The sequence below is a fragment of the Oncorhynchus gorbuscha genome, linkage group LG17 (assembly GCF_021184085.1).
Source record: "Oncorhynchus gorbuscha isolate QuinsamMale2020 ecotype Even-year linkage group LG17, OgorEven_v1.0, whole genome shotgun sequence".
Classification (NCBI taxonomy): domain Eukaryota; kingdom Metazoa; phylum Chordata; class Actinopteri; order Salmoniformes; family Salmonidae; genus Oncorhynchus; species Oncorhynchus gorbuscha.
This window is the reverse complement of record NC_060189.1, coordinates 38467659-38481827: the sequence shown is the minus strand read 5'-3', so window position 1 is coordinate 38481827 and position 14169 is coordinate 38467659. Positions and strand designations below refer to the sequence as shown.

Sequence of the window (14169 nt, the reverse complement as noted above, 5' to 3'; positions counted from 1 at the left end):
AAACAAATGACCAACAGGTTGTAGGATGTGTTGCTGTGTGATATGCAGTAGTATCTAAAGTATGGCAGCGTGAAACCACAATGCATGCAGCTCTAGATTTAGATTCAGATCTTTGCTCTGGCTAAATTTATGCAGTTTATCCACATTATGTTAATGTATGTAACTTAGAGTGAAACGTCTAGCACTTAGGTTAGTTATTGTCTATGCAAGTTATCCCAATTAACCAAAGCCTTTATTGCACCCAGTGATGCAAACAGAAATTGGAAATTGCATCATGTAATAGCAAAAAAAAAAAATCTATAATTGTTTCCACAGACAAGCTAATAACTATGCATCTTAAAAGGGAGCGGAGAGCCACTTTGATATCCAGTAAATGGCACCCTATTCTCTATATAGGGCACTGCATACTATATTCTAGTCTATATAATGCCCTATGGGTCCTGGTCAAAAGTAGTGCACTATGAAGGGAATGGGGCGCCATTTGGGATGCAACCCTCATCTTATTCTCAGCTCAGAGACTCTTGATTGAGAATCGAAGACAGATTCAGAAGCAAAACCGTGAAGACGTTCCGCATTAAGTGATTTTGAATCACAGACAATCAAAAAGCAGCTTGCAGGCCAATCCAAATCACAACCTCTTCTGAAATAACATGTCAGCTATGACTCCTAATAATGTCTTCGCTGGAGTGAATCTGTCTCCATACATGGCACATTCTACAGAAGTGGTGCAAATAGTAGTCTCACCCCAAAAAACGATTTAAAAAAAAACCCAGTTAAGTCTCCAAATTTAGGACATTTATTTACATCATGATATGTTTTATTTCAATCCAAGGCAATAACAAACATATTATAAAATTAACATTGTACATACTGTATATAGTACATTGTACATAATATAGTACATTGTTTATGCACTTATTTCTATTGAGATGTGTTTGAAAATAAAACATTTCATGAATTTTTAAAACACTATTATTTCAATAGAACATCTTAGATTTTTAACAAATCTTTAAAAAAAAATGGTGTCCCCTCCGTTGATGTCACTATCGAAACACACACATTGAAAGACTGTAGAATGAATGTGCCTTAAGCCACACCCATACAAATATCACCAGGTGATATTTCTCCAGCATGGCCACATGGTGAGTAGTCTGTTTGCAAACATTTTTGAGAAATTGAGTTAGCAAGTTGATAAATCTTCATGTATTTTTAAGTGTCACTACCAAACATCTAATATACGGCAGCGGTATCGCCATTCTAAAGTTGAATGCACCGTGCTATACCAACTGAGCTACAGAGGACTACCATGTGAGTATTGGACAAGTGCACACTTCAGGAAAAAGTGAGGCCAGCAGTGGGGCTCCAATGCTCCAAGAGCCCAAACATTTACATATATTTGGCAGAAACATAGGTGTCTTTAATGTGCTATACTGTACTGTAATGTACTGGGTTCTACTGTACTGTTTACTTGAGTTTCTTACAATTGAAGAAAGGGCCCATGGACACTTGATCGAGTGGTCTTGGTGTTGGGCCACTCAAGACCACATACATTCGGTCTTTAATAACCTTTTACTGCAGTGGGTTAAATCAGGGTCGCACAGAGTGCTTCTTGGTAGTCTTAAACAAAGTATAAAAAGTATACACCTCACACACATGGTTATGGGCTTAAAAAAAAAAGAAGACACCTGTACCATGTCAGAGATGTATATGTATTACATTTTGAGTTTGATGTATATAAAGTGTAATATTTGTATGCACAGACTGAAATTTAACAAAGCCATTTGACATAGAAACACCAGATTTTCAGTCATTTGACCTCAGGAAAGGGGGACCTTGTCATGGCCTCAACTCACTGGGTCTGGATCTTGGGACCAATCCTAACCTCACTTTGTCGGGCAGACTCAATTTCAAAACTCAAAAGAACAGACAATGACAATTCTGTTTCCCCACTCTCGCCATCCTGTCTGTATCACATCAAACGACGAGCATCACATACACCGTAAAAATATTTCCCCTCAGCTGGTCAACTTTTATATTTACTGATACCCCAATTATCACTCCTTTCATTTGTGCCCTTTTCTTGAGAACGAAACAATTAACTTTTCTTCCCCCCATTCGTCTTACTCCAAGCGCATTCCACCTCTGACCAACAGAAACACAAACAATTATCACTAGACCACTTCTTGTTACCCTCACTGATTACCCATTACCCAACTCTTTTTTCACCCACTGTGAAACAGCAAATGGATCAGCCAAAAGGCAAGGGTCAACTTTTTCTAAAACAATTTGGGGAAAGGTGAAAAAAATATACTTCTAACATTCAAAAGTCAACTAAAAACGAAAACTGTACTCCTTCAGTCATATTCAAATGTCTATTTAGATCCCTAAACAGGCTCAGGAACCTGGGAGGGGGAACCTCTTTATTCAGTATTCCCTGTAACAAGTTCTGTTTAGGGATCCAGGTGGCCGTTTTAATAATTGTTTATGTCTTGGGGTGGAAGCTGTTAAGGAGCCTTTTGAACCTAGACTTAGTGCTCTGGTGCCGCTTGCCGTGCGGTAGCAGGGAGAACAGTCTATGACTTGGGTGACTGGCAATTTTTTTGTCCTTTTTCTGACACAGCCGAGTATGTATGTCCTGGATGGCAGGAAGCTTGACCCTAGTGATGTACTGGGCCGTACGCACTACCCTCTGTAGCGTCTTACGGTCGGATTCCGAGCAGTTGCCATACCAGGCGGTGATGCAATCAGTCAGGATTATCTCGATAGTGCAGCTGTAGAACTTTTTGAGGATCTGGGACCAGGCCAAATCTTTTTAGTCTCCTGAGGGGGAAAAGGTGTTGTCGTGCCCTCTTCACAACTGTCTTGGTGTGTTTGGACCATGAGTTTGTTGGTGATGTGGACACCAAAGAACTTAACTCTCGACCCGCTCCACTACAGCCCTGTCAATGTGAATGGGGGGCGCTTTCAGCCATCCTTTTCCTGTAGTCCACGATCAGCTCCTTTGTCTTGCTCATGTTGAGGGAGAGGTGGTTGTCCTGGCACCACACTCCAAGGCTTGAGAACCTGTTGTGCTTGAGAACCTGTCGAGCCAGCCGAGGCAAGGAAGCCTGACGAGCCAGCTGAGGCATCCCTGTTGCTTTGGCAGCGACACTTGGACCCAAAGTCACCAGTAAAAATATCATGAATCCCTGTTGTTTCCCCTTGGTGAGTTGTTATTCTGTAACGTATACGCTGGGAGTCGGGAAGCAAGTACAGGGAGTGAATTTAATAATAAATTAAACAAAGCAAGAAACACAAGTAGTGTACAGAACACAGGAACAGAATCAGAGTCAACAACTGAGGAAATAACCAAGGGGAGTGACAGATATAGGGGATGTAATCAGGAAGGTGATGGAGTCCAGGTGAGTGTCATGAGGCACAGGTGCGTGTAACGATGGTGGCAGGTGAGCATAAATGAGACAACTGGCGGTAGAGCACCGGAGAGGGGGAGTGGGAGTAAACATGACAAAAACTGATTTAAGTTTGCCTACATTAAAGTCCCCGGCCGCTAGGAGTGCCGCATCTGGTTGAGCATTTTCTTGTTTGCTTATGGCCGGATACAGCTCAATGCGGTCTTAGTGCCACCATCGGTTTGTGGTGGTACATAGATGGCTAAGGAAAATCTAAATGAAAACTCTCTTTGTAGATAGTGTGATCTACAGCTTATCATGAGGTACTCTACCTGAGGCGAGCAATATCTCAAGACTTCCTTAATATTAGACATCTGGACATTGATCTTGTACTGGTATATAGCTCCATTCTTGTGTATTTTATTTAATTCCTCGTGTTACAATTTAATTTTTAAACACTGCATCGTTGGTAAGCGCTCGTAAGCAAGCATTTTATGATAGTCTACACCAGTTATATTCGGCGCATATGATTTGAATATAGGCCTTCGTCCTCTATTGAATTACACAGATTTAAGTGTTACTCACTGCTTGCCACTGTGGGCGGAACAGAGGTACTGCGAGGCCATTACATGAAAGACAGAGAACAGTCAGAGGTTTTTCGGGTACTTGCCCTTACTTTTACTACCAGAATGCAGTTGCGTAATTTGGCCAGCGGAATTTGTATTAAATCCCAACGTTTCCGCTCCCATTTACAGTACCAGTCAAAAGTTTGGACACAACTACTCATTCAAGGTTTTTAAAATGTATTTGTACAATTTTCTACATTGTTTAATAATAGTGAAGACATCAAACTATGAAATAACATATGAAATAATTTAGTAACCAAAAAAGTGTTAAACAAATCTTAGAAATGTCCTTGTTTTTGAAAGAAAAGCTCATTTTTCATCCATTAAAATAACATCACATTGATCAGAAATACAATGTAGACACTGTTAATGTTGTAAATGACTATTGTAGCTGGAAACAGCAGATTTTTTATGGAATATCTACATAGGCGTACAGAGGCCCATTATCAGCAACCATCACTCCTGTGTTCCAATGGCACGTTGTGTTAGCTAATCCATGTTTATCATTTTAAAAGGCTAATTGATCATTAGAAAACCCTTTTGCAATTATGTTAGCACAGCTGAAAACTGTTGTTCTGATTAAAGAAGCAATACAACTGGCCTTAGACTAGTTGAGTATCTGGAGCATCAGTATTTGTGGGTTCAATCACAGGCTCAAAATGGCCAGAAACAAAGACCTTTCTTCTGAAACTCGTCAGTCTAAACTTGTTGTGAGAAAAGAACGCTATTATATAACAGAGCAAACTAGCTTTAGCCAGAATGGAAAGAGGAGTGGGAGGCCCTGGTGCACAACTGAGCAAGGGGACAAGTACATTAGTGTCTAGTTTGAGAAACAGATGCCTCACAAGTCCTCAACTGGCAGCTTCATTAAATAGTACCCGCAAAAAAACAGACTCAACGTCAACACCGAAGACGAGACTCAGGGATGCTGGCCTTCTAGGCAGAGTTCCTCTGTCCAGTGTCTGTGTTCTTTTGCCCATCTTAATCTTTTATTTTTATTGGCCAGTCGGATGGCTTTTTTTCTTTGCAACTCTGCCTATTAGGCCAGCATCCCAGAGTTGCCTCTTCACTGTTGACGTAGGGTCAGGTAATGCAACGACAAAGCAATGATTTTGCTTTGAAGTTCAACGTGGATCATTCTCCTAATTGCCTGTGGGAGAATCCAGCTCAATCACTGTATCACCATCTATGTGCCACCTGACATGCCATACTATAGTTTGTAGGAAGAAAAAGAGAGTGATATGCACATCTTAAATTTAAGAATACCGGTGCTGGACTAAGAAATAATACTAAGATAAAGGAATGACAGGCCTGCACAACGAATATTGCTTCTCCCCAGCGCTTTATTTCTGCACCCAAGTATACAAAAGTCTTCATCTTTTTGTACAAACGTGTTTTTCTATGTGGTTTCTTTCGTTTTGTTTTCCAGGCCCGGCTATTCCTGTTGGAGTGGACGTACAAGTGGAAAGCTTGGACAGCATCTCAGAAGTAGACATGGTGGGTTAAGGCTAACCAATTTTTGTACTACCAAGTTATGACACAAAAATTTCCCACTGTGCATTGTGGAAATAAAGTTATAGTAAAATACCCACATCATTAACACTTATGCCATTTCTTCCTGAATCCAAATGGACACGTACTGTTTGTATTTTTTGTCCTGGTAAATCCCTTATGTAACAGACTAACATTTGGATTGTCTTTATTTACCATTGCAGATGGTCATCATAATGATGTGTACTGTACTCCCAACTGTTGATAGTCATTACATGAGGGAGAGGGGTGAAATAGGGGGTGAGAGAGGGATGATCTCTACTTTAGGAGTTTTGTGAGGAGTTGGAGTACACGGAGGGAGATGAGGAGTAGGAAGGGGTAAAAGCTGAGGAGGAGATTTGAGTCTTTTTGTAGTGGAGCTCAACCCCAGAGGCATGAGAGGTTGCAGAGAAATCAAAGAGACTGCTTTGACCATTGACTTTCAGGCTACACTTAATTTCACCCCCAACAGGATTTCAACCCAAAGTGCTGTAAGCACTGACAGCTGGGTTGATTTCTATTTACCTATTTCTATTTCTATTTTCTATTCTCCTCTCTGCACAGACCATACAAACGCTCCACACCGCGTGGCCGCTGCCACCCTAATCTGGTGGTCCCAGCGCGCACGATCCATGTGGAGTTCCAGGTCTCCGGTAGCCTCTGGAACGGCCGATCTGCAGCCAACAAGGCAGAGTTCATCTCAGCCTATGCCTCCCTCCAGTCCCTCGACTTCTTGGCACTGACAGAAACATGGATCACCACAGATAACACTGCTACTCCTACTGCTCTCTCTTCGTCCGCCCACGTGTTCTCGCACACCCCGAGAGCTTCTGGTCAGCGGGGTGGTGGCATCGGGATCCTTATCTCTCCCAAGTGGTCATTCTCTCTTTCTCCCCTTACCCATCTGTCTATCGCCTCCTTTGAATTTCATGCTGTCACAGTTACCAGCCCTTTCAAGCTTAACATCCTTATCATTTATCGCCCTCCAGGTCCCCTCGGAGAGTTCATCAATGAGCTTGATGCCTTGATAAGCTCCTTTCCTGAGGACGGCTCACCTCTCACAGTTCTGGGCGACTTTAACCTCCCCACGTCTACCTTTGACTCATTCCTCTCTGCCTCCTTCTTTCCACTCCTCTCCTCTTTTGACCTCACCCTCTCACCTTCCCCCCTACTCACAAGGCAGGCAATACGCTCGACCTCATCTTTACTAGATGCTGTTCTTCCACTAACCTCATTGCAACTCCCCTCCAAGTCTCCGACCACTACCTTGTATCCTTTTCCCTCTCACTCTCATCCAACACTTCCCACACTGCCCCTACTCGGATGGTATCGCGCCGTCCCAACCTTCGCTCGCTCTCCCCCGCTACTCTCTCCTCTTCCATCCTATCATCTCTTCCCTCTGCTCAAACCTTCTCCAACCTATCTCCTGATTCTGCCTCCTCAACCCTCTTCTCCTCCCTTTCTGCATCCTTTGACTCTCTATGTCCCCTATCTTCCAGGCCGGCTCGGTCCTCCCCTCCCGCTCCGTGGCTTGACGACTCATTGCGAGCTCACAGAACAGGGCTCCGGGCAGCCGAGCGGAAATGGAGGAAAACTCGCCTCCCTGCGGACCTGGCATCCTTTCACTCCCTCCTCTCTACATTTTCCTCCTATGTCTCTGCTGCTAAAGCCACTTTCTACCACTCTAAATTCCAAGCATCTGCCTCTAACCCTAGGAAGCTCTTTGCCACCTTCTCCTCCCTCCTGAATCCTCCTCCCCCCCTCCTCCCTCTCTGCAGATGACTTTGTCAACCATTTTGAAAAGAAGGTCGACGACATCCGATCCTCGTTTGCTAAGTCAAACGACACCGCTGGTTCTGCTCACACTGCCCTACCCTGTGCTCTGACCTCTTTCTCCCCTCTCTCTCCAGATGAAATCTCGCGTCTTGTGACGGCCGGCCGCCCAACAACCTGCCCACTTGACCCTATCCCCTCCTCTCTTCTCCAGACCATTTCCGGAGACCTTCTCCCTTACCTCACCTCGCTCATCAACTTATCCCTGACCGCTGGCTACGTCCCTTCCGTCTTCAAGAGAGCGAGAGTTGCACCCCTTCTGAAAAAACCTACACTCGATCCCTCCGATGTCAACAACTACAGACCAGTATCCCTTCTATCTTTTCTCTCAAACTCTTGAACGTGCCGTCCTTGGTCAGCTCTCCCGCTATCTCTCTCAGAATGACCTTCTTGATCCAAATCAGTCAGGTTTCAAGACTAGTCATTCAACTGAGACTGCTCTTCTCTGTATCACGGAGGCGCTCCGCACCGCTAAAGCTAACTCTCTCTCCTCTGCTCTCATCCTTCTAGACCTATCGGCTGCCTTCGATACTGTGAACCATCAGATCCTCCTCTCCACCCTCTCCGAGTTGGGCATCTCCAGCGCGGCCCACGCTTGGATTGCGTCCTACCTGACAGGTCGCTCCTACCAGGTGGCATGGCGAGAATCTGTCTCCTCACCACGCCCTCTCACCACTAGTGTCCCCCAGGGCTCTGTTCTAGGCCCTCTCCTATTCTCGCTATACACCAAGTCACTTGGCTCTGTCATAACCTCACATGGTCTCTCCTATCATTGCTATGCAGACGACACACAATTAATCTTCTCCTTTCCCCCTTCTGATGACCAGGTGGCGAATCGCATCTCTGCATGTCTGGCAGACATATCAGTGTGGATGACGGATCACCACCTCAAGCTGAACTTTGGCAAGACGGAGCTGCTCTTCCTCCCGGGGAAGGACTGCCCGTTCCATGATCTCGCCATCACGGTTGACAACTCCATTGTGTCCTCCTCCCAGAGCGCTAAGAACCTTGGCGTGATCCTGGACAACACCCTGTCGTTCTCAACTAACATCAAGGCGGTGGCCCGTTCCTGTAGGTTCATGCTCTACAACATCCGCAGAGTACGACCCTGCCTCACACAGGAAGCGGCGCAGGTCCTAATCCAGGCACTTGTCATCTCCCGTCTGGATTACTGCAACTCGCTGTTGGCTGGGCTCCCTGCCTGTGCCATTAAACCCCTACAACTCATCCAGAACGCCGCAGCCCGTCTAGTGTTCAACCTTCCCAAGTTCTCTCACGTTACCCCGCTCCTCCGCTCTCTCCACTGGCTTCCAGTTGAAGCTCGCATCCGCTACAAGACCATGGTGCTTGCCTACGGAGCTGTGAGGGGAACGGCACCTCAGTACCTCCAGGCTCTGATCAGGCCCTACACCCAAATAAGGGCACTGCGTTCATCCACCTCTGGCCTGCTCGCCTCCCTACCACTGAGGAAGTACAGTTCCTGCTCAGCCCAGTCAAAACTGTTCGCTGCTCTGGCTCCCCAATGGTGGAACAAACTCCCTCACGACGCCAGGACAGCGGAGTCAATCACCACCTTCCGGAGACACCTGAAACCTCACCTCTTTAAGGAATACCTAGGATAGGATAAAGTAATCCTTCTCACCCCCCTTAAAATATTTAGATGCACTATTGTAAAGTGGCTGTTCCACTGGATGTCATAAGGTGAATGCACCAATTTGTAAGTCGCTCTGGATAAGAGCGTCTGCTAAATGACTTAAATGTAATGTAAATGTATTTACATGTATAAACTGTAGCACTTTTCTCAAAGTCAAAGCTCCACATAGATTTGTGTAACTTACTCATTGGGATGTTTACAATTGGGTATAGTTTTGCACAATCACTGGGCACTTTCATTTTGGATCATAAAGTTTCTACATTTTAGACCATTCTATTGGTTCACTCACCCTGGGTACTGGGCAATGCATAACTTTCCCCTTCTCTGTTCCAATAGGACTTCACCATGACTCTGTACCTGAGACACTATTGGAAGGATGAGCGTCTGACCTTCACCAGCTCCACCAATAAGAGCATGACATTTGACGGGCGTCTGGTGAAGAAGATCTGGGTGCCAGATGTGTTCTTTGTCCACTCCAAGAGATCCTTCATCCATGACACCACCACAGACAACATCATGCTCAGGGTCTTTCCCGACGGACACGTCCTCTACAGCCTGAGGTGGGTCTGGGATGCTTTGGGGACTAGGGTTGAAAAATTCCGGTCACTTTTCCAAAATACCCATGATTTCTGGAATGAGATGGAAATAAGCAGGAAATCCAGAATCCTGGAATTTTTGTAAAGTTACCGGAATTTCGCAACCTTATGGTATGGATGGAATGGGATGGAGCAAAAGCCTTCACACACTGGGGCCTTCCCTTGCCACGATTCGCCTCCCCTGCTACAAAGTGATCGACTCCTAAAATTCTCAATACTGGGATTATGTATTTAACTGTTGTCATGTAAGAACGAAATGTAATCAGTTTAGAATGTTAATAGTATCCTACATTTTAATATTAAAAATAACATGGTTCTGTGCAGGATGTATCTAGACAAGAAGATTCATTTGCATTTTGCTTCTGTTTGTTAAGATTTTAAATGTGCTTCTGGCTGATATTTTCAAAAAATCTGTTTTTGAAAACCAGGCCAAAATGTGAAGGTACTACTACTACTTGTTGGTTATGCCAGATTGTTCTATTATGCTTCCAAAAGTCATTCACCAGACATTGGATGCACAAATTGTGTTCTAATGGGTTGAGAACATGTTTATTGTTATTCATGAGTGGCCCTGTTTTTCCAGACCATCTACGAAACTCAGCAAAAAAAGAAACGTCCTGTCTTTCAAAGATCATTGTAAAAATCCAAATAACTTCACAGATCTTCATTGTAAAGGGGTTAAACACTGTTTCCCATGCTTGTTCAATGAACCAGCTAGTTCAATGAACCATGAACAATTAATGAACATGCACCTGTTGAACGGTCGTTAAGACACTAACATTTTACAGACGGTAGGCAATTAAATAAGGTCACAGTTATGAAAACTTAGGACACTAAAAGGCCTTTCTACTGACTCTGAAAAACACAAAAAGAAAGATGCCCAGGGTCTCTGCTCATCCGCGTGAATGTGCCTTAGGCATGCTGCAAGGAGGCATGAGGACAGCAGATGTTGCCAGGGCAATAAATTGCAATGTCCGTACTGTGAGACGCTTAAGACAGTGCTACAGGGAGACAGGACGGACAGCTGACCGTCCTCGCAGTGGCAGACCACGTGTAACAACACCTGCACAGGATCGGTACATCTGAACATCACACCTGCGGTACAGGAAAGCAACTGCCGGAGTTACACCAGGAACGCACAATCCCTCCATCAGTGCTCAGACTGTCCACAATAGGCTGAGAGAGGCTGGACTGAGGGCTTGTAGGCCTGATGTAAGGCAGGTCCTCACCAGACATCAACAGGAACAACGTCACCTATGGGCACAAACTCACCATCGCTGGACAAGACAGGACTGGCAAAAAGTGCTCTTCACTGACGGGTTGTGGTTTTGTCTCACCAGGGGTGATGGTCGGATTCACGTTTATCGTAGACGGAGTGAGCGTTACAGCGAGGCCTGTACTCTTGAGCGGGATCGTTTTGGTGGTGGAGAGTCCGTCATGGTCTGGGGCGGTGTGTAACAGTATCATCGGACTGAGCTTGTTGTTATTGCAGGCAATCTCACCGCTGTGCGTTACAGGGAAGACATCCTCCTCCCTCATGTGGTACCCTTCCTGCATGACCCTCCAGCATGACAATGCCACGAGCCATACTGCTTGTTCTGTGCATGATTTCCTGCAAGACAGGAATGTCAGTGTTCTGCCATGGCCAGCGAAGAGCCTGGATCTCAATCCCATTGAGCATGTCTGGGACCGGAGGGTGAGGGCTAGGGCCATTCCCCCCATAAATGTCCAGGAACTTGCAGGTGCCTTGGTGGAAGAGTGGGGTAACATCTCACAGCATGAACTGGCAAGTCTGGTGCAGTTCATGAGGAGGAGATGCACTGCAGTACTTAATGCAGCTGGTGGCCACACCAGATACTGACTGTTACTTTTGAATTTGACCCCCCCCTTTGTTCAGGGACACATTATTCCATTTCTGTTAGTCACGTCTGTGGAACTTGTTCAGTTTGTCTCAGTTGTTGAATCTTATGTTCATACAAATATTTACATGTTAAGTTTGCTGAAAATAAACACAGTTGACAGTGAGAGGACGTTTCTTTTTCTGCTGAGTTTACATAGTTATAATCAGTATTGAATTGGTTGTATGGAATAATAAGGACAACAGAAAGGACCAACCAAATTTTCAAAGTCATGTCATGCTATTTATTTATTACAAAAGGCAAAAAGAGAAAGTACCATACAACTTTGAAAATCTTGTGCTAGCATACAATAACTTTTTTGAGTGCGGACCCTCTACAAGAATCTTATGTGTTGCAAACAGGCTCATAGGGGAATCTTAGGTTACTTGATGTCACATCATGGATCTGTGTTGTCCTTTACTGTACAGGGTGACAGTGACCGCAGCCTGTAACATGGACTTCAGTCGCTTTCCTCTGGACACCCAGACCTGCTCACTGGAGCTGGAGAGCTGTGAGTAACTGTCATCAACTACTATTAAGGCTGATACTGTCAGAACTTCTCACATTTTTAATAAGGGGATGAATCCTAACTTAGATACACACACACACACAGAAATCTCCATTTGACATCAAAAGATGATGTATTCAAATGCCTACGATATCTCTAGTTAGGATTTTTCCCACTGGGCACAACATTTAGTATTTTTTACTAAAGTAAATACACAAACAGAACAATATTATGGAGAATATATCTAATGTTTGTGCTCCCCAGATGCCTATACGGATGAGGACCTGATGCTGTACTGGAAGAGTGGGGATGAGTCCTTGAGTACGGACGACCGTATCTCCCTTTCTCAGTTCCTCATCCAGAAGTTCCACACCACCTCTCACCTGGCGTTCTACAGCAGCACAGGTACACTAAACCACATTACAGTGCAGTGCAGTACAGTACAGTTAAGACAGCAGATCAATGTTACGGACAAATAGGGTAATTTTGGTTGAGCTAAAGGTATTGACTAAGATTAGGGTTCACGATCAGTGGTCAATTAGGTATTGGTACAGGGATCAACCACACTACATGATTTGAGTTAAAAACTCCAATACACAGTCATTTAAGTCATCACAATAACCTCATGGAGGGAATCATAAGCATTGACATTCCCATGATGATATTATTGACCCATATTTTCCTTTGGTTTTGTGTCCTCCTGTACAGGCTGGTACAATCGTCTGTACATCAACTTTACCCTGCGGAGACACATCTTCTTCTTCCTGCTTCAGACCTACTTCCCTGCCACCCTCATGGTCATGCTGTCCTGGGTGTCCTTCTGGATCGACCGCAGGGCCGTCCCAGCCCGCGTCTCGCTGGGTAAAATTATGGTGGTGCTACTAATAGCTCAGAAGTCTTACAGTTTGTCGTCTCTAGCGCTGCTTATTTCCCTCATTGTCAGATTTCCGGCATTTGGTGGTATTGTGTAAGTAATCACAATGGTTTTCAGCGTCGAGCCTTGAACAATAAAGCCCTCTTTGTCAGACCTAATGAAGATATATTGGTGTTGTACGATTACAAGAAAGAATACATATTCAAAAATATTCAGATACTTATAGAAATGTCTGAACTCTATTCTGGTAGCCCCCATTCCATATATAGTTGAAGTCAGAAGTTTACATGCACTTTAGCCAAATACATTTAAACTCAGTTTTTCACAATCCCTGACATTTAATCCTAGTAAAAATTCCCTGTTTTAGGTCAGTTAGGATCACCACTTTATTTTAAGATTGTAAAATGTCAAAATAATAGAGAATTATTCATTTCAGCTCTTATTTCTTTCATCATATTTCCAGTGAGTCAGAAGTTTACATACACTCAATTAGTATTTGGTAACATTGCATTTAAATTGTTTCACTTGGGTCAAACGTTTCAGGTAGCCTTCCACAAGCTTCCCAAAATAATTTGGGTGAATTTTGGCACATTCCTCCTGACAGAGCTGGTGTAACTGAGTCAGGTTTGTAGGCCTCCTTGCTCACACACTCTTTTTCAGTTCTGCCCACAACTTTTTCTATAGGATTGAGGTCAGGGCTTTGTGATACCACTCCAATACCTTGACTTTGTTGTCCTTGAGCCATTTTGCCACAACTTTGGAAGTATGCTTGGGGTCATTGTCCATTTGGAAGACCCATTTGCGACCAAGCTTTAACTTCCTGACTGATGTCTTGAGATGTTGCTTCAATATATCCACATCATTTTCCTACCTCATGATGCCGTCTATTTTGTGAAGTGCACCGGTCCCTCCTGCAGCAAAGCACCCCCACAACATGATGCTGCCACTCCCATGCTTCATGGTTGGGATGGTGTTTTTCGGCTTGCAAGCCTTCCCCTTTTTCCTCCAAACATAACGATAGTCATTATGGCCAAACAGTTCTATTTTTGTTTCAGCAGACCAGAGGACATTTCTCCAAAATATACCATCTTTGTCCCAATGTGCAGTTGCAAACAGTAGTCTGGCTTTTGGAGGTTTTGGAGCATTGTTATGGTTTTGGAGCATTGTTATGTCAATATAGGACTCATTTTACTGTGGATATTGATACATTTGTACCTGTTTCCTCCAGCATCTTCAAGGTCCTTTGCTGTTCTCGGTTTTA

The 14169-nt window shown here is 44.3% G+C and overlaps 1 protein-coding gene across 2 annotated transcripts in view; it reads left to right on the top strand.

Moving 5' to 3' along the window:
• Nucleotides 1–14169, top strand: part of LOC124001877 (gamma-aminobutyric acid receptor subunit rho-2-like) — a 32315-nt gene that overhangs the window by 13459 nt on the left and 4687 nt on the right. For both annotated transcript variants that reach the window (XM_046309008.1, XM_046309009.1), the window contains exons 3-7: nucleotides 5445–5512; nucleotides 9369–9592; nucleotides 11955–12037; nucleotides 12299–12439; nucleotides 12743–12895. In XM_046309008.1, coding sequence (XP_046164964.1) covers nucleotides 5445–5512; nucleotides 9369–9592; nucleotides 11955–12037; nucleotides 12299–12439; nucleotides 12743–12895 — 669 coding nt within the window. The remainder of the gene's footprint in view (nucleotides 1–5444; nucleotides 5513–9368; nucleotides 9593–11954; nucleotides 12038–12298; nucleotides 12440–12742; nucleotides 12896–14169) is intronic.